At 40.6% G+C, this 21,397-nt stretch overlaps 2 protein-coding genes across 2 annotated transcripts; one reads left to right on the forward strand and one right to left on the reverse strand.

The window, feature by feature from the left end:
- Positions 1-679: 679 nt before the first annotated feature.
- On the forward strand, positions 680-5,897 carry LOC146957284 (uncharacterized). The gene is made up of 2 exons (XM_085750173.1): positions 680-5,236; positions 5,532-5,897. The coding sequence occupies exons 1-2, from the start codon at positions 680-682 to the stop codon at positions 5,895-5,897; spliced, it is 4,923 nt and encodes a 1,640-aa protein (XP_085606299.1).
- Positions 5,898-13,681: 7,784 nt separating this feature from the next.
- LOC146957285 (enolase (DUF1399)) lies at positions 13,682-17,883 on the reverse strand. The gene is made up of 6 exons (XM_085735549.1): positions 17,030-17,883; positions 16,204-16,482; positions 15,558-16,081; positions 15,057-15,181; positions 14,681-14,841; positions 13,682-14,437 (listed from the first exon to the last, which is right to left on the reverse strand). Exons 1-6 carry the CDS (start codon positions 17,750-17,752, stop codon positions 13,925-13,927), a joined length of 2,325 nt encoding a protein of 774 aa, XP_085591675.1. The 5' UTR covers positions 17,753-17,883; the 3' UTR covers positions 13,682-13,924.
- Positions 17,884-21,397: the final 3,514 nt, after the last annotated feature.

The following is a 21,397-nucleotide window of genomic DNA, read 5'->3' on the forward strand; positions in this document are numbered from 1 at the left end:
AGGACAAATTTTTATGGTATTGAATAATTTTTTGTTTTATATGTGGACCATCATCATATTCCTAAATGAATCAAATGATCCCTGAAAGACTCTTCGCATGACATCATCACTTCGCCTTGTCCCAAGACTCGTGCTTGGGGGGCTGTGGACCGTCATCATATTCCTAAGGGCATAGGAGCCCTCCAAAAATGGGTTCTAAGCCCTCCAGAAAGGCCTGGGCGCCCTCTGGAAAGGCCGGGGCGCCCTCCAGAAAGAGTCCTGAGCCCTGGCGCGCCCCCTAAAGGGCGCCGCCTCATTAAACTTCTAGAAGCCTCTAGAAAGCGCCCAAAAGCCCCAAAATACACAAATACCCCTGTTGCTTGGAAACCAAGCAACCGAAGCCCAAGCCCATAGCAGGCTATAAATACCACTCTTGAGAGCATTCTCAAGGCATCTAATCATCAGTCTAAACCCTAGAATCCTAGTATTCCTTACCGTACTTTTTGCAAGTACAGTTGGCGCCGTCTGTGGGGACAGGTAAAACTAACCTTGACCACGTTTCGGGATCGCAAATCGTGATTCAGGAACCCTTAAACCAGACCTCTGAATCGTAAAAACTCCTTTGCGATTTAGAAACCCTAACCCCTTTCGACCAACCTAAATCGCACCTCACGTACGATTTAGAGAAAAGCCTCTCGTCATGGCAACAGCCGAAGAGTTGGAATCCATGCGAACTCAACTCGCTCAACTGAAGGATCACAACGATGCCCTTCAGGCCTCAATGGAGACCATGCAACAAAAGCAACTGGAGGAAAAAGAAGAATCACACCATGGCGAGTTAGATGACCCTGAACCACAACCATTATCCACTGAAATCTGGGACGCACCAGTTCCAGAAGGCTTCAAGCCGCCCCATCTATCCACCTTCGACGGAAAGAACGACCCCATGGAGCATGTCACGGCCTTCAATACACGCATGGCGGTCGTCGGGGCTCCCGATTCTCTGAAATGCAAATTGCTAGCAGGTACTTTCACTGACGCCGCCTTACGCTGGTACATGAATCTCCCACGTTTCTCCATCCTCAGCTACCAGGACATGACCAGAAAACTCATACAACAGTTCTCCGCTAGTCGACATCGCAAGGTCCCAGCAACTAGCCTTTTCAATGTGCGACAAGGGCATAATGAATCCCTCAGAGACTACCTGGCTAGGTTCAACGATACAACCATCAAGGTAATCAACCCCAACCAGGAAGTGTTCGTAGGAGCTTTCCAGAACGGACTAAGGGCAGGGCAGTTCAACGAGTCTCTAGCCCAGAAACCTGCGGATTCCATGGAAGAAGTTATAGCCAGGGCAGAATGTTACATCAAGGGCGAGGAGAGCAACGCAGAAAAGAAGGCCAGAGACGCCAAGGAACGCGTAAACAATCCAGAGCGGCGACCTTATCAACCAACAGCTGGCAGAGATCGCGCCCCCTACAGAAGGCCGGAGAGGCGACCGTTCAATCCGTATTCTCAAAGGGACTTCACGCCCTTAAATACTAGGCCAGAGCGTATCATGAAGGAGGTCTTCGAAGCAAGGCTGATCCCAGAGCCCTTGCCAGCCCGCAGCCCCGTCATGGGAAGGGATGAAGACAAATGGTGCAAATATCATAAGGTACGAGGACACGACACAAACTCGTGCATTCATCTTCGCCAAGAAATCGAGCGACTAATACAAAGTGGGAAGCTAAGAGGATACGTCAGGGACAGAAGGGGCGAGAATAAACAAAAAACGGATCATAAAAAGGAGGAAGTGAACGACGAAAAAAGACACGCCATAAACACTATTTCGGGCGGCTTCGCCGGAGGAGGGGAGTCGAGTTCGTCGCGAAAGAAATATGTGAGACAGGTAATGTTGTGCCAGGAGTATGAAGAGACAGATCAGAAGCACGAACCAGAGGTATCCTTCACGCCCAAAGATTATCGAGACGTAGTACCCCACGACGACGACCCCATGGTCGTCACTTTACAAATCTTCAAGTGGGACGTGAAGCGGGTGTTGATAGACCCAGGAAGCTCTGCGGATATTCTTTACTACGACACATTTGATCGAATGGGGCTAGACCCAGAGCAGCTGCAACCTTTCAGAGGAACTCTGGCAGGCTTCACGGGCGAGCAGGTTCATGTGAGAGGATACATCACCCTAAAGACAACTTTCGGAAGCGGATCTCACGCCAAAACCATTCGAGTCAGGTACCTCGTCGTAAACTCGCCTAGCTCCTACAACATCATCATAGGTCGCCCTGCCTTCAACCTGTTGGGCGGGTTCTTATCCACGAAGTTCCTAGTAATGAAGTACCCTCTTGACTCTGGAAAGATTGGAACCGTTCGAGGCGATCAAAAACTCGCCAGGGAATGCTATCATAACAGTTTGCGTTTGCAAAAGACCAGAAAGAAGCCAAGTAGTGAGGTAACGCACGAAGTTAACATGATCGATCTGGATCCCAGAGAAGGCTTCCAGCAAGAACGCCTAGAACCCACTGAAGAATTAAAAGAAGTCTCCATCGGACCAGAAGCCCACCATACAACAAAGATTGGCACGTCACTATCTCCTGAAGAGGAGGTCGCCCTGATCGAGCTACTAAAGAAGAATCTGGATCTCTTCGCCTGGCATCCGTCAGAAATGCCAGGGATGGACCCCGACATTGCTTGCCACCACCTATCTATCAAGCCTGGCGTGAAACCGGTAGTACAGCGGAAAAGGAAGATGGGCGAGGAAAGAAGGAAGGCAGTTGATGAGGAAGTGAAAAAGTTAGTTGAAGCCCACTTTATCAGCGAAATAAAGTATCCCACATGGTTAGCCAACACCGTCCTTGTTAAGAAAGCAAACGGGAAGTGGCGAATGTGCGTGGACTACACGGATTTGAACATGGCGTGCCCCAAAGATCCTTATCCTCTCCCTAACATTGACCACCTGATCGACAGCGCCTCAGGTTACAAAACTCTTAGCTTTATGGATGCCTATTCAGGTTACAATCAAATACGGATGGACCCTCTGGACGCCCCAAAAACGGCCTTTATGACCAGCACAAAGAACTATCACTATGAAGTCATGTCTTTTGGTCTAAAGAACGCAGGCGCCACCTTCCAGCGATCTATGGACACCGCGTTCTCCGCGCAGATAGGACGAAATCTTGAGGTGTATATTGATGACCTGGTCGCAAAAACGAAGGAGGGATACAGTCACTCTGAAGATCTGGAGGAGATATTGAGCCAGGTTCGAAGGTATAGGATTCGTCTGAATCCAGCAAAATGTTCTTTCGGAGTGCAGGCGGGAAAATTCTTGGGTTTCCTCTTAACAAGACGAGGCATCGAAGCAAACCCTGACAAATGTCAGGCGATCATCAACATGAGAAGCCCCACCAACATCAAGGAAGTGCAGCAACTCACAGGTAGGCTCGCCGCTCTTTCTCGTTTCTTGTCCTGCGCCGGCGACAAAGCCTTCTCTTTCTTCGCCTCCATTAAGAAAAAGGAGAGATTCGAGTGGACTCCAGAATGCGAAGATGCTTTCCAGCAAATTAAGAAGTTCTTAGCTAGTCCGCCCATCCTTCAGCGGCCAAATCCGAACGCCATTCTTTTCCTGTATCTGGCGATATCTGACAACGCCATGAGCACAGTCTTGGTAGAAGATTCAGCAACAGGAGAAAAGCCGATTTATTTCGTCAGCAGGGTGTTCAAGGGGGCAGAGCTGCGATATCAGAAGATAGAACGTCTCGCCCTTGCTGTCGTCGTAACAGCCAGGAAGCTTCGCCCCTACTTCCAAAGTCACAAGATCGTCGTAAAATCAGATTACCCGATCAGGCAAGTGCTGGGGAAACCTGACCTGGCCGGAAGAATGGTAGCCTGGTCCGTAGAGCTTTCAGAGTATGACGTCCAGTTCGTACCAAGGGAGAGCATCAAATCCCAAGTTTTGGCAGACTTTGTAGTGGAGCTCGCCTCTCCAGTACAGGAACAACCTCCTTTCGTATGGCTCTTATCTGTAGATGGCTCATCCAACCTGAAAGGCAGTGGTGCAGGCGTTATCTTGGAAGGGCCGGACGACGTTCTCATCGAACAATCCCTCAGACTCGAATTCAAGGCAAGCAACAATCAGGCCGAGTATGAAGCTTTAATAGCTGGCATGACCTTAGCCCTAGAGATGGGCGCCGAAAATTTAAGAGCTAAGAGTGATTCCCAGCTCGTAACAAGCCAGATCACGGGCGACTACCAGACGAAAGACACACAGCTGGCCAAATACCTGACTAAGGTGCAGAGCCTCGCCAAGAAATTTAGCTTCTTCGAAGCCATTTATGTACCACGGGAGCAGAATTCCAGAGCAGATTTATTGGCAAAACTCGCCAGCACCAAACGACCGGGCAACAACAGAACAGTTATCCAGGAAGTGGTTGCAACACCCAGTACGAAGGTGGCCGAAGTACTTCAGGTCGTAGAGAACACAGGAGGATGGATGGAGCCATTGCTTAGATATTTGACAGGATCATTCACACCAACCAACGACGAGGAAGAACAGACAATCAGAAGGCGAGCATCCAAATTCACTCTGGTCTCTGGGAAACTCTACAAAAGAGGCCGCACGACTCCCTTGCTACGATGCCTGGGAGAAGACGAGACGCACTTGGTCCTTCTGGAAGTGCACGAAGGCGTTTGCGGTAGCCATATAGGCGGGCGAGCTCTAGCCGCCAAACTCCTCCGCGCCGGCTACTATTGGCCCACCATGCTTCAGGATAGCTCGACTTTCGTGAAGAAGTGTGACAAGTGCCAAAAGTTCTCTGACAGGAAGCATGTCCCAGCTCAGGAGTTGACCTCTGTATACTCGCCATGGCCTTTTCACAAATGGGCAGTCGACATCGTTGGACCCTTTCCTCTCGCCCCAGGACAGCTGAAATTTCTCATAGTGGGAGTGGATTACTTCACCAAATGGATCGAGGCGGAAGCAGTCGCCAAGATAACTGCGGAAAGAGTAAAGAAATTCTACTGGAAGAAGACCATCTGCCGTTTCGGCCTACCTAAGTGCATAGTGTCAGATAATGGAACTCAGTTCGCAAGCTCAACAATGTTGGACTTCTGCAAGAACCTAGGGATACAGACAAAATTCGTCTCGGTAATTCACCCGCAAGCCAATGGGCAGGCCGAGTCGGCCAACAAAGTTATTCTTAGCGGGATCAAAAAGAAATTAGAGGCCGCCAAAAGTTTGTGCGCAGAACAACTCCATGAGGTATGAATAATTTACAGAGTCAATTTACTCTCGCCTCAACTTTCCAAAGCTTTTAAAATCTCTTTCAAGCTACTATACTATATATAAACAAATGCATCGATCAAAATAAGTACAGGTACTATGGTCCTACCACACTACCCCCCATTCTACAACCAAGGAGACACCGTTTACTATGGTTTATGGCACAGACGCCATGATACCGGTCGAAATCGACACCCCCACATGGAGGCGAGATACGTTTTCAGAAGAAGGTATCTATCTTATTTCGCCAGGCGACTAACATTTTTTAATGCAGGGAAATATTGCTATTGTGAATTTACGTGTTATTTTCCTTAAAAAAGCTAATGAAGTAGGTATGGCGGTAAGCATGGACGTCATTGATGAGGTAAGAGAGCAGGCACACATCAGGGAATTCGCAGCCAAGCAGAGAGCAGCTAGGCGGTACAACTCCAGAGTGACGCCCAGGGAGATGAAAGAGGGCGACTTAGTCCTCAAGCAAGTTGTCGCCCCAACCAGAATAGGCAAACTATTTCCAAACTGGGAAGGACCTTACAGAATCAGAGAAAAATACGCTCACGGGGCGTACAAGTTAGAAGAACTGAACGGAGACGTCGTACCTCGCACTTGGAACGTGGCCAATCTGCGTCACTATTATAGCTAGATTTTTTTTCTTTTGCATTTTAATTTTATTATGTACCAAATAAGGATGATGTAAGATCACCACTGCAACTCTTATATTTTGACTATATCAATAATACAGGGTTAGGGTGGCACTCTTTTCCCCTGCAAGGGCAGGGGTTTTTAACGAGGCGCCCTTTCCTTTTTTCATATCATTGATTCTATCCACATTTTTTCTATCATGCAAACAGAATTCGCTCCCTGAAAGAACAAAGATAAAGGATCCACAACGTCAACCTTGATAAAGGCTCTGGCTGCGTCGACGCATCAACTCGCCTAGCCTTCCATCAGAGTTGGAAGTATAAAATAAAAAAGTCTTCCCTCAGAGCGGGAAGCAAAAGTCCTCCTTCAGAGTAGGAGGCGCCTTCCATCAGAGTTGGAAGTGTAAAATAAAAGTCTTCCCTCAGAGCGGGAAGCAAAAGTCCTCCTTCAGAGTAGGAGGCGCCTTCCATCAGAGTTGGAAGTGTAAAATAAAAGTCTTCCCTCAGAGCGGGAAGCAAAAGTCCTCCTTCAGAGTAGGAGGCGCCTTCCATCAGAGTTGGAAGTGTAAAATAAAAGTCTTCCCTCAGAGCGGGAAGCAAAAGTCCTCCTTCAGAGTAGGAGGCGCCTTCCATCAGAGTTGGAAGTGTAAAATAAAAAAGTCTTCCCTCAGAGCGGGAAGCAAAAGTCCTCCTTCAGAGTAGGAGGCGCCTTCCATCAGAGTTGGAAGTGTAAAATAAAAAAGTCTTCCCTCAGAGCGGGAAGCAAAAGTCCTCCTTCAGAGTAGGAGGCGCCTTCCATCAGAGTTGGAAGTATAAAATAAAAGTCTTCCCTCAGAGCGGGAAGCAAAAGTCCTCCTTCAGAGTAGGAGGCGCCTTCCATCAGAGTTGGAAGTGTAAAATAAAAAAGTCTTCCCTCAGAGCGGGAAGCAAAAGTCCTCCTTCAGAGTAGGAGGCGCCTTCCATCAGAGTTGGAAGTGTAAAATCTTCCCTCAGAGTGGGAAGCAAAATCCTCCTTCAGAATAAGAGACGAAAGAATAAACGCCAGGCGCCTCGACGTGACCGCCGAAATGCTTATGTCGACATTTTAGGGCGACGAAATGTACCAGATGAGTGATAGAGATTTAAATCTAAAAAGAGACGCAGTCACTGAAAACTCTCACTTTTGAAGAAACAACTCATGAAGACGCATTAAACATATAGAATGAAGTCGAAAGCAACGTAGAAAATCATAAAATTATTTAAACATTTGCAGAATATCAAGCCACAACAGGAAAGAGACACCGCATCTGACATAAGCATATGTAAACATCCAAAGTCACAAATCGCCGAGCAAATAAAAAAGTGTTTTAAAGGGCGCTCTAAGAAGCCGCCAATATCAAGTTACAGACCAAGAAACTTAGTTCGAATAACAAACAAATAAAAAAGCACAAAACTATTCATCGTCCACCAACTCGCTGTTCACGATGATCTTGAAGGGATCAAGCTCTTCAACTTTGGCCTCCGGGTTAAATAAAAGCACCTGCTCCTTAGCACGCATAAAGCCGTCCTCAAAGTATAGCGCTAGAGCCCGCCGCCCTTCGTCTACCGCCAACTCTGACTTTTCTAACGCAGCTTTCATCGCGTCCTTCTCCGCCTCCGCATCCTCCTTAGCCTGCTTCATTTCCTCCAGGGCGGATTCAGCAGCTGTTTTGTCCTTCAACGCCTCCTTAAGGCGGCTTTCAAGTCCAGAAGACTTATGTTTCCATTTCTCCACGTCTTCCGCAGCATCATTGTGCTTCTTCTCCACTAGGTCATACTTCGTCTCCAAACAATGGCTCAACAGCATAGTTCTCAAAGCTGCAGTATGGATATCCGCCACCAGGTCGCTGCACTTAGCTTTCACTCCAGCTTCCACGTCCACCTTAGTAAAAGGTACCTGTTCCTTCATATACCTGCCAGATCATCAAACAATAAAGTCACTAAAATTCGAAGACCTAAACGGCCAAAGGAATTAACGCCTAAGAAAACAAGGATAGTATTGTACCGGCGAATGTCGAATCCGGAATGCCAAAAAGAGTCCATCACGTCGTCATTCAGAGAAGTCCCTCCAATTTCTTTTCCCGAGGGCGGGCGGCTGCTGCTAGGTTTAGATCCCCGACCCGTCCTCGCCTTCTTAGACGAAGGAGAGGCCGCCGAAGTAGGGGCATTTCCTCCACCAGCGTTTTCTGAATCGTCCACCTCAATCACACCAGAATCACCTTTAACGGACTCCTTCCTCTTCAACCTCCTCAAGGAAACGCCCACTGGACTGCTGGACACGTAGCCATCAGGGTTCTTACTTCTCTCCAACTCCGCCAAATACTTCCTCATCTCCGCGCCAGTAAGGGGCAACATTTCGCCTGCACAAAGTAGAACGAACTCAGGTGAATAAATCAAATAAAATGCCAAAACCAAAGCAAATGCGAAACTTTTAAAAGACACTCACGCAAATAGGCTTCCATGCGGACAACGTCGCCCTCCCTATTTAACAGGTCATGAATATTTGTCAATGGAACCTTCTCCAGGAACTGAGTTAGCTCATGCTCATAGGGCGACATCGCATCCAAGTCATACCCTTTTACCGCCAAAGGGGCACTGGACCACCGAAGAGGAAACTTTGGCTCGCCATTCACCAGAACTGAGGACGTCGAGCATCCAGGCGACCCCTGCACTCTAACGAAAGTATCCCGCCACTCCTTCTTAAAGTTACAAGCGTAAGGGGGAAAGAGCCTCTTTCCAGAGTGAGCAGAGATAGCTATCCAGGTCCCTTTGTTGACATCTTTGGTACCATAGAATTGGAAAAAGACGGCGACAGAAGGCTCAAGACCCAGCGACTTACATAGAATTTCGAAACCCCGAATAAACGCCCAGCTATTAGGAAAAATCTGTGTGGGCGCCACGTTCAGAAACTTCAATACGTCCATCTCAAAAGGCGTGAAAGGAATTTTCACGCCGAATTCCTCTAAGACGGCGGTATAGACAAAGTAAGATTCGTCCCCCTCGCCCGCCATCTCTTGATCACACACGCGCTCGTCGGGATCACAAGACAACATCACCACGTCCTCTTCCCGCCCGGTAGATGAAATATCGAACTTACTTCGAAATGAATCCATAGCAGAAACATCAACATAAAGGGATTCTTCTAACAACACTTCTTCCGCGAACAAAGACATCCCTAGTGACCTAGAAGGTAATCTTTTTCCCTCCACTGCACGCGAAGTCCCCTGAAGCGGACGAATTTCCCAGCACTCGTCCTCCTTAGCTGCCCCTGAAGCGGCAGACAGAAACACACAATCACTATCATGGCCCGAATTAGCACTTGACTCGCTCGAAAGGTCACTAAACAATTCTTCCCCGAATAACCCATCGTAATAGGCATCCCAATTGATAATCCCATCAGCACCGGTAGCGTGCCTCAGGCACGCTTTCCTCAAGTTCTCTTTTTCAATCGGATCAACGGGTTGGACCAGTTTCCCCTCACCATCGCACTCCCTAATTAGAACCATCTCCTAAACTAACGTTTCTCGCTCTAAACATAAAAATACAAAAAGAGGGAAAAAGAAGGGATGAGAAGTCAATAAGTACCTGCGAGGGAGTGGGAGACGGATCTGCAGATGCTATAAACCGGCAACAAAACGTGAAGAGAACCGAAGAGGAGAGCAGCAAGGAACGTTGGATAAATGAAAAATGAAGAAATGAAGACCTAGAAATCCGTTTTTAAGGGAGAGCAAAAGCCGCCTCGGGAAGCGTGCCAGGCAGAGTTAAGATCAGGACACGTGGCGGACATCAATGGTTCAAGGCATGTCAAAGGTCAGTAAAAACCCCAAGAGCGCCTTGGGGAGCTCGCCATACAAAAGGAACATACGAGATCGCCTAATGGCGACCTCCTTCGAGCAAAACATACACGGAGCAAACCCGGATCACCAACCAACTCGCCTTGACCCAAGACTCGTGCTTGGGGGGCATGTAGGATACGGGCACACAGAACATACACCCGCGGGTTCCGTCAGCATTCCATGACAGACTCAGTACGACGCTCCAAGTTCAGGACATATATCTACCCTCGGGGTCTCCGTGACATTCGTAAACCGCCCTGGAGAAATCCTTCGAAATAGTCCGGCTGCATAGCAGGATTTCATGAAAACATCATCACTTCACCTTGTCCCAAGACTCGTGCTTGGGGGGCTGTGGACCGTCATCATATTCCTAAATGAATCAAATGATCCCTGAAAGACTCTTCGCATGACATCATCACTTCGCCTTGTCCCAAGACTCGTACTTGGGGGGCTGTGGACCGTCATCATATTCCTAAGGGCATAGGAGCCCTCCAAAAATGGGTTCTAAGCCCTCCAGAAAGGCCTGGGCGCCCTCTGGAAAGGCCGGGGCGCCCTCCAGAAAGAGTCCTGAGCCCTGGCGCGCCCCCTAAAGGGCGCCGCCTCATTAAACTTCTAGAAGCCTCTAGAAAGCGCCCAAAAGCCCCAAAATACACAAATACCCCTGTTGCTTGGAAACCAAGCAACCGAAGCTCAAGCCCATAGCAGGCTATAAATACCACTCTTGAGAGCATTCTCAAGGCATCTAATCATCAGTCTAAACCCTAGAATCCTAGTATTCCTTACCGTACTTTTTGCAAGTACAATATGCTTTTTGGGGGACGAAATGTTATTTTGGTGTTTTAGACAACTTGTACGTGGGACATGGTGTTTTAGACAACTTGTACGTGGGACAAAAAGTTGTGATGTGGTTTGGTGAGGGACAAAAATTTCAGTTTTTGTCCTATTCCTTGCCTCCAGTTTGTTCTGTCTCTGAAACAGTTTTACAAATCAAACACTGGACAACTGGAGTTGTTCTGTCCTATCCTTCATTTTTTAACAAATCAAACGCACCCTAAGGCTTAATTGTAAGTTTGCATCTTCGTGCCTTAGAATTGTGCAATTTAAGTCCCCTAAAAAAATATTGTATTTAAGTCTCTATTTTTCAATTATGTGAATTAGATTTCTCAAGTTTCCAATTGTTACTTAGCTTTATTTGAGAGTTTGGAGCGGAAGGGAAGAGAAGATTTTGGTAGGACGAATGTAGGAGAGAAAAAAATAGAGAAATCTTTTAAAAAAAAATAAGTGTTTTTTGAAGACGATAATAAATGAATATTTAGGAACAAAATATTTTAATCTTAAGAGTATTATACCAACATAGATTGGAATTGGAGAATTGATCCAAACCCGACAAAATCACCATCCAAAACAATTTTTGAATTCCTCAAAATTAGGAGGGTTTTGTATCACGAAGAAAAATAAGTCCACCAAAGTCTTCCCTCACCAAAATCCTTCATTCTTTCTATTGTGGCATGTGAGTTAGAATTCTTGCATCGCTTAGAAAAGTGAATGTTGGACAACATATAATCGAGAGGACTAATAAACTGAATGCCTTGAGGTTTTGGATTAAAATATGGTGTTTAACTCACTTGTGTGGTTTCTCTTGGCTCAATGTGGATGATTTTCTAGGCTTCCCTCATGACCCAACAATGGTATCATAGTCGATGGTTCGACGAAGGGTTTAAACAACTCCTTGTGTTGAAAGTCTTTCTGATAAATAACAATGGTGGTCAGACAACGAGTTCCATTGATGCAGTGACAACAGAGGTGCAAGTGTATGTGGATGGAAAAGCTCCCGCTTTAAGGGGAGCATATCCATATGAATGGACAGACTCACACTTAAGGGGAAATTTTTTTGTGGCAAGTGCGTGGGTGAGTTAGATGTCTCACATTAGATAAAAAAAGAGTAAATATTCAATAATATATAAGTGAGAGGACTCGTAAATCCAAGCATTAAAGTTTGGGGCAAATATGTGGTGTCCAATTCACTTGTGTTGTTGCTCTTGGTCTATTTTGGATGATCTCACTGACCTTCGCCTCACGACTCAACTTTGGAATTAGTCGATAGTTACTAAAAAGACAGACTCTTGGAATTAGAGTCGATAGTTACTAAAAAGACAGACTCTTTGAGTCAAAAGTCTTTCTGACAATGGTGGCGAGACGGCGTATCCTATTGATGCAACAGAAGACCAAATGTATGTGGATGACAAAGCCTCCTTCTAAGGGGGAGCATGATGAATTGATCAACTCCCCTTTGAGGTGGAGATTGTTGTGGCAAATATGAGTTTGAAGTCCCACATTGATCTCGACAAAGGATGTTGTACATACAAACTCAGGTGAATGTGAGGAATCAGAATGGTGTGGTACATTTCTCATAGTGCATATGTGTTTTTATAGTAACAAGTTTCACAAAAACTAACTATAAAACTCGTTGAGCTCATAGAGAGATTAACATCATGATTTGTTGATCACCCTTTGATATTCATCTAACAATGGTTGATTACTCAGAGGTAACGATGGTTTGTGCTAGTAGTACATCATTATATATTGTATAAATTATAAACCCTTATAGTGGAGTTCATTTTAGATGGTCCTTAATCCCGTCCAAAACAAGTTATATGAACATTTGATGTCTTGATCAAACAAGGCGACCACGCGCATTCATCGACCATTAAAAGTGCACGTGTAAAGTCTCGTCTTTTGTCACTTGTCAGCACAGTCAAGTTATGTTTCATCGTACCTATTATAGTTAAAATTGGACCAATCTAGTTATGTTTCGTTGTACCTATTATAGTTAAACTTGGACCATCTAGTGACATAGAGAGCTGCTTGTATTTTTTTTTAGAGGAATTAAGAGTTGATTGTAAGAGCGGCAGTGAAATTTAGAGAATCAAAATTGCACGATCAATGTTTGCCAACAAAAGTTGCAATTAAACCTTATTTTAAATGAATTAGATTTTTGGTAGCGACAACAAATGCATTATATTTTATCTGAAAAGTATTAATTAGGATATTATGTATATCTTTTTCTGAGATAAAGGATATGAAATATTAGGAGAAAAATAAAAAGGTTCATCTTATAGATAGATAAAATTGCAATATATATTCATTAGAAACTAACACATAAGTAGAGAATCGAAGTTCAAACTTCAATCACCATGTCCAACCTAACACTTTGAACATTTTTATCCATTGTGGACTCATCTCACAATTTTTTTAATTGAATTATAAGATGCTTGAAAAAATAGAGGGTTAAACAATTAAACTCATCAATAGAATGTGAAAACCCTAATATATAGGAATTGATGACACCCCAAATGAAATCTTGCATAGTGCAAGTTCTAAATATTATCAAATATATAATATATACCACATCATATGCCACATTTTTATTTAGGAGACCATATTCTACACTTGTTTTGTCCGTGAAGTGTCAGCCATGTCAAATAGTTGTATAATAACTATTAGTATTTAGTATTACCGTCATTAAAAAATATATTTAAACATCATACTCCACACGTTCATTTTGATAATTTATCAAGAAATTATGAATTATTTTTAATTACTTTTTTTTGACAGATAAATATTCTTCTGTTTTTTGAGAAAATATTCTTAATTACTTTTACGTAGCACATTATTAGAAAAATGATATGCATGCCTAAAATAGATAACAATTTCTAAAAGAAACACCAAGTTAGGTAGAATTATTTTAGTAGCTTTTCAAACCGAAATCATTTTCAAACCGAAATCAATCTGAAAATAAAATTCTAGCACAAGAAATTTCCTTTTTGGTATAAATTGGATATCCTCACATACTATGAAAGACTAATCTCTCATGTGGGATGTGTAAATAGCAAACCTTACTCATCAAAAACACAATTCCACACTTACACATGTATAGTAAATTTCAGTGATTCAGTTGGATTTGAATAAATTTTGTACATAGATAAAATCACTGTTACAAAAAGATTCACAATCAAACTTGAGGACTCAGAATTTATAATTTATGGTGTGTTCCAAACATGTTTCAGGGCTCAGAATTTTGAATTCCCTAAAAAATATGAACTCAAAGAAAGCAAAAAAATTCAATAACAATAACAATCAAGCAAGTTAAAATTGGAAGAAAAAAATCAGAAGGCTTAACTGATAATCCCATGCTTATATAACTTGTCACTGCCTTCCACTGCTGAATGACTTAATACTGGCTGCCTTTTGAGTTGATCTACTTCATCAAATGTCATCACAAGCTCGGCATTCCAATACCAAGGTTGAACATAAGGTGAATCGCCAAATGAAGATGGATGAAGTATCACAGAACCCCAATCTTTAGTACCAAAGTTTGCTTGCTTTAATCTTCTCCTCACCAACAAGCCTCCTACGTCGTGTTTTTTCATTTCAGATACACTTTTCAGTATCGAAATACAAAGGAGAAGCATCAACACTGCGTCTTCTTCGGGCAATACTTCGACAACCAATAGCCTCCAATTTAGTAGAGCTGTTGCTTTTCCATCTGGGTTATCTTCAGTGAAACGAACTAGTGTTAGAAAACCCTCCTCATCCTCCTCTAATCCGTGCTTCATTTCTTCGTTTTTGTTATTTGGCATTGTCTTTTTCACTTGATATTGCATTTGCCTCCCTTTCAATAACTTCACCTGCAATTCATGATTACAACTTAGGCCAACTTATGAAAGAAAAAAACCATATTTTATTTATAGGATTTAATTCATATACACTGTCAGTGCAAATATTTAGATCATTTAAAATGTTTGACTTTAATCATACTATTTCTAAAGTCACACTGATTGGTTGTAATTTGTTGACACTGTAAAACTTTTTACAATGACCATGTATAAAATTTAAACTCAGTAGAATGCTTAGGGGCGTTTCAACTTTACCGATGACTCGAGAGATGTCGGATTCGTCAAACTAAAGATGAGACTTGATACTAATAATGATGAATCCCACTGTATAATCAATTCATCTCCTGTTGAAAAGCACCATGCCGCTTTACATTGTTCTGCAGGTTCCTTTGGTGTTGCAGTGCCCACAACCTTCTCTGTACTAGACAGAAACAAAAAACAATAAAATATTTTAAATTTGCATGAGACCAATTCAGCTGAGTTCTGACAATATCTGAAACAGGACTAATATGAAATATGAAGGAAATACAGATATACCAATACGACCAATATACACGTTTTCGTGCAGCAGTTTTAAAATTATGCACATTTATAACGACTCAATTTATGTCACATTTATATAAAAACATACCAGGAGCTCTACCAATTGAACCAGCAACATAAGACCAAGATCCTTCGCGTATCTCTATAATCCTATCTTCCCATTTTACAGCTGAAGGAGTTTCACCTCCTCTTCTCCAAAATCCTCCTCCGACCCTGTAATTTAAATATTTGTCTGTGTAAGCACATAATGGTATCACAATTCACGAGATTAACTCTACCAACTACTTCCTCCGTATGAGTATGAATGTCATATTAGAAATATTAAACAAAATCAATTTGAATGTCGCTTTGTATTTTCAAAACGAAATTAATTAAATTTTATCCAATTTTACCCCCAAATAAATATTGTGCAAGCTACTCTTAACTGCTATTTCACTATGCATCTATGACAACCTTTACCACCTAATGGCTAATAAAGATGATATTAGTTATTATTGTTCAAAATATGTGTGGAAAAACATTAAATGACTTCCACTTTTGAAATAGAGGTAGTATTTCTGAATGTATAGGTAAAGTTTTTGAAATTTACCTAATTCTAATAACAAAACACACCCTCCCTGCATGATCAAGAACCGTGCGAGACAACCATCGTCCTTCTTGTGGGCGATAACTATTCATCTTCAGAAATACATCAGATATCATCGCCCCTGAATCATCTGTGACTCGATCAGGCACACATTTCAACAAGTATGGTGCCTGAACTGGTGGAGTTATCGACGCAACAACATTCACCTGTTGACTAACTTCCTTTTCCAATGTTAGAGAATCTGCTCTCAATAAATCATTCCAGCGGAAAGAAACAGTGTCTTGCCGGCTACTTCTCTTTAAACAGTTACCACCACCATGACGACGATATTCGAGCATAACTCCCTTAGTTCCAAATTCGCAGTAAACATGCCAAGCTTTTTTCCATGTATCAAAGGGGAAAGTGGAGATGGCTTCATCTAGCTTTAGCTCACTATGACACCTGATCATTCGGAGGCGTAGGAAATCACGGTTTCTATCCTTCTGTGATGCCTTTATTCTTGGCTTAAGCCTCACAAACACACATGCCTGCATTTTAAAATTTACAGCCACTTCATTGTTTTGCAATACTCTCCTATTAGTCTATTCGTTTAAATAAACTACTTAATTTAATGTGCCTGATGATGAGAGGAAGAGTGTATGAAACAAACCTCGAGTAAAAATCTTGGAAGCAAGGACCTATATTTTGTATTGACATCAATATCTGATTCTTCCCACAAGATGGGGGACTTGATTGAGATGACACCTTCCAATGTCAAAGGTACTTCTCCACCGGCTTTCTCATAAGGTTGATTGAATGCCTTGTCCCATAATATCGTGGTTTCTTCAAACTCCTTTTCCTTCACAGTTTCCGATATAGTTGCAACCTTCTGCATATCGCCCTCTAAGGCCAATACTTTCAAATCTTCCATATACACTGTTGGGTAGCTCTACTCCATTTAGAAAGAAAGAAAAAAAAAATCAAATTAAGGAAGATTTGAAAAATCAAATTTCAGTGGTACATGTGCAACTATGAAGTAGAAGGTTGACAAGTTGGTAGAGGGAAGGATATCTTTGAGGAGAAAACCAACACCTCCTCTAGTTGGAAGCCATTTGATCTCTACATAAAGAAGCTAGACTCTACTACTTACGTCTAGACTCATGGCGTTAAAGTCAAATTAAGGACCATTTTGGATTGCTTTATTAGAAAACAATTTATGATAGTAATGAGCTTATGAAAACAGTTTATGATACATCTATAAGTTTTTTCAGCTTATTTCCATAAGCTACCCAGGATGGCTTGTAAAAACAACTTATAGCTTAGGTGAAAATAGTTTGAATTTATTTTACCTTTCGTTATAAAAATACTGTTTATACATAATCACTTATCACTTACTATAATAAGCGTTTATGTTATAAGTCGTTTATAAAGCCCGTGATTCTAAGGAAATTTAAGAACACAAAACAAAAAACATAGTAATGAAATAAAAGACAAACCTGATGCGTCAACCACATCAACGAAATATCCGAAGTAGGAACCAAACGTGAAGAACATTCAGAACCCAACCTTTGCAACATAAACAAAAAAGCTTTATATCTTTGTCTCGCAGCTATCAAATACAACATCTCACACCTATACGGTTCCATAAACTTTGAACACAACAACCTTTGTTTTTCAACTTCCTTAAAAACTTCATCATCATTCAAACTCAAACTCAAACTCCCCTCAGCAACAACGTTATCAGAATCATTCGAATCAGAACTTGCTTCATTCTCAAACGACTCAAACGGATATCTACTCTTCCAAATCTCTCTACATCTCATCAACGCATATTCTCTATTCTCTTCATCATTGATAACTGCTCTACCAATAACTTTCGAGAATCTTCCCTCGCAGTATTCTCTGTAACTTACATGGTTCAAACAGTGACAGAACCAAATCCATTCAACATCAAACGGAGGAAGAATCATTGGAAGAGAAGAGTTTGATATCGTTAGATCAGAGATCAACGGCATCCATAGATCACGGTACCTTCGTATTGCTTCAACTGTAATATTTGTTTGGTGAAGCCATTGAGAATCTGCAACACTTTTCAAGAACGTGATGTTTCGTTTGGCTGCTGATACGAGATCGATTCCGAGATGTATTGCGGAGATTTCTGGTATCTCTCCAAGACTTCTTGAAGACATGCTCGGAGATATTTCAGAATTCTCCGACATCCGGTCTCAAATATAAGCAAAAGTTCGTCAAAGAAGTTTAGTATGATGTTACTATTAACTCATTTTTAGGTGCGGGAGTCATCAGATGAGTTAGTTGAAGAGGAGAGTGGAGAGAGAAACATAACATGGTTGTTGTGTTTTTTTTTTTTTTTTAATATAATAAGAAAATCTTAGTGTAATAATTGAAGTGTTGAAATGGATTAATGAGAGAGAATTGATGTGTTGTTGTTGTTGGAGCAAAGAGAATAATGGAGAGAAGTAGTGAAGACAAGGATGCGACTCCATACAGGTTAAGGTGGCTTTGTTTGGACATGTGTAAGGATCTTGTAGCTCATTTGGCTTATGACCATTCATGTGTCGGAAAGCTACACTTTCAGATCTTTTATTCTCTTTTTTTTTTAGGAAAGATCTTTTATTCTCTTCTTTTTTTCCCTTGTAATTGAGTGAGATAATTTATTCAATTTTCAACCTACCAATGAAGATAATTCTATTATAATCTGAATTTTTTTAATTGTTTTTCTGTATTTGGATAATAGCTTTTGTGAATTTATTGTCCAAAAAGAGAAAAACTTATGCGAATTTTGTTTGCTCTAGTCTGGAAGCTCATTTTTTTTTTCTCTTACAAGTTTGTAAGCTCATCATATGATATCAAACCTTAATTTTAGTATTGTTTAAATGTTAAATGTTAGATTTTATTAAACATTAGGATGTAATGTCTAGTTCAACTAACGAAGTTGGTATTATTAAGTTGTTCGCTCGAGTTCGAATCTAAAACTTTTAGTCCTGTATATGAATTTTATATAGCATTTGTCATTCTAGAGACCAAATACTATATAAATTATTGTTATTGCATATAGACAAAAATTGAATAAATTATTTTAATTTAAATTGTATTTTTTTTTTTACAAAAGCAAAACGATATTCATTCATTCAAATCGATAGAGTACATCAATACAAACATCGCTAAAAACGTAAAGGGTGAATCTGTGAACAAACTCACAGCACCCAAGTTAATAGCATACAACAGCAAAATGCCTACAAATAATATGATAAAACCTAAGTCACCGAAATACCCATGCTTCCGGATCTGCAACTTTGACACCCAAATCATTGGTTGAATTTGTAATTGACTGATGTAGAACTTTCAATAGGAATTAAACGAACACCGCGACAAAACGCGAAATCAAACGCCGCACAAGACGACGAACAACACAACGCCGCACTTAGACGACGAAATCACAAAAAACACAAAAGGAAAAACTTCATATATGTGAAAACCACTTATTTAGATTGAAAGAAAAGAGGAAAAAAAAGATGTAGAGGGGTGATTCTAGGTCAAAAAATGACCTAAAACCACCCTCCTCGATGAACGAATGAGAAAGAAAGTTTAGAGAGAAGTTGGAGTTTCTCTCACTAGAAAACTAGGGTCGACTTTCATCTTTAATTTAAATTGTATTTAATTGAACCAAACAATTGAAGTCAAGTGGTTAATGAACTCCACCAAAGAATGAATCGTTTAAGAGAATTTAAATTTAATTTTTGAATAAAAAATTACAGTCATATTATATTTACCTCATAATCGAACTTTGAATTGTCAAGATTTCAATCTCTGAAAATTCAAGATTTAACAACAAAAGATGTACTCCCTTAGTTTCAAAATAATTGTCTATTTAACCTTTTCTTTATGTATCAAAATAATTGTCAATTTAGAATGTCAATGGACCATATATTATTATTTTTCCATCATTATATCTTTATTAATTGAATTTCATTCAACTTAACTACTTCACAAACTACAATTAATAGAATATATTTTAGCCATTTTTAATGACCTGATTTAAAAATATGCATTATTCACATAACACATTTTGACCATATTTTTCTACTAATATACAAAAAAAAATACTAGCATATAAGATGTTGTTGGATTGTTAAAAAAAATGTTTGATTTGTCTCGATGAATACTTTTAAAATATTAAGTTTTTATAATTTTTTCTAATAGATTATTAAAAATATTTAAGATCATCCTTCAAAAATAATAATTTAAGATCAAAATTGTGCATTGACATGTATGACGGGATCAACTGTGTCAAATAATACGCGACAGAAGGAATACTAATTTTACTATTAAAATCAATATAATTAATTATTTCTTTAAAAATCATACACAAATCTTAAACGACTATTATTTTGAACTAATATTAAGCTGAATTGAGTAGAATATTTATGAGCATAGATCAGTTAGCATATGCATTGTTATATGCAGAGACCGGAATTCAAATTCTAAACACCCAACTTATTCACTTTAAAAAAGATGAATTATATCCTATAGACTACTTGAAGAAAAAAAAAATTGAATAGAATCACGTGGTCCCAAACCAGTTCTCACCTAATTATTTCTGATCCACTTGTCATCACATGGGTACTAAGACCATTTACAATGGTCACCAACATTAAACACCCTTCAACACCCACTTTTTCAATTCCCAACACTCCACATCATCTTCTCTCTCTTAATTCAACACTCATTCAACTTTAACATCTCCAATGGTTTTTTTCATTCAACACTCTACCCCACCACCTTTTATTTCTTATTCTTATTTAATTTTATATTTTTGTTTTTATAATTACATAAAATTACAATTATCGATTATAATTAAATTAAAATAAAGAAAAACTGAAAAAAAAATTGAAACTAAAAAGAATTGAAACTAAAAAGTGAAAAAAATTTATTTAAATAATTTATTTTTATTTTTGGGATCCATTTCACTAAAAAGAAGATTAAAACTTCACTTAGTTTGCTAATAGAAAGATATAATAAGAAGAAGATAGTGAAAAACTTGGTATTTTTTTCTGTGTCCAAATGAAATGAATCAAGTCTCTATTTATAGAGAAAAAAAAATCTTGAATTTTGATATATATATATATTTTTTTAAAAATTTTTTTCAACAAAATAATTGATGTAGAATTATTAAAAAAAATTAAAAACAGACCAGCCAATACAAAACCAACACGCGTCCCCTTATTCCATATTTTCTTTCTTCTCTCTCCGTCCACTGACATTCCACGCGCTTCTGTCGGCGTGTTTGTTACACGCTCCATTTCTCACCAACCAAGCTGCGACAGGTGGCACAATGGAGCAGGCTTCAACAACGTTGAATGGATTCAACAACTCTCACCTCCAGCTCATCCCTCAACAACATTCAACACACCATTGGACAGGTTCCACTTGTTGAAAGTCAGATTCAACACCCTCATTGTACATGGTCTAAGAACGCACATGAATGATTTCCGGGTCCACCGATGGACAGTGGCAGCACCAGGACACCGCTATTTTCCGGCGGTTCGGTGCATTTAGCCTATGCCAATAGAGAAATGATATTTGTACAACCATTTTATGACAACTTTTGTACCACTTTCTCTCTCATACTCACATGATGTACTTATCCTCTCTCTTCCTTTTTCTCTCTCTATTGTTTTTGACCAATGAGAAGAAAGGAAAGTAAGGTTGTCACAAAAGTTATCATCAAATGGTTGTCAAAATATCATTACTCATGCCAATATTGTATCATGGGCTCTGTGTTCAGTCAGATACAGTGTTATTTTTCAAAGGACAATAATTGTTATTATAAAAACAACGAAAAA

This window comes from Medicago sativa, chromosome 1 (genome assembly GCF_051527215.1).
Source record: "Medicago sativa cultivar Bolivia chromosome 1, Bolivia_mono, whole genome shotgun sequence".
Classification (NCBI taxonomy): Eukaryota; Viridiplantae; Streptophyta; class Magnoliopsida; order Fabales; family Fabaceae; genus Medicago; species Medicago sativa.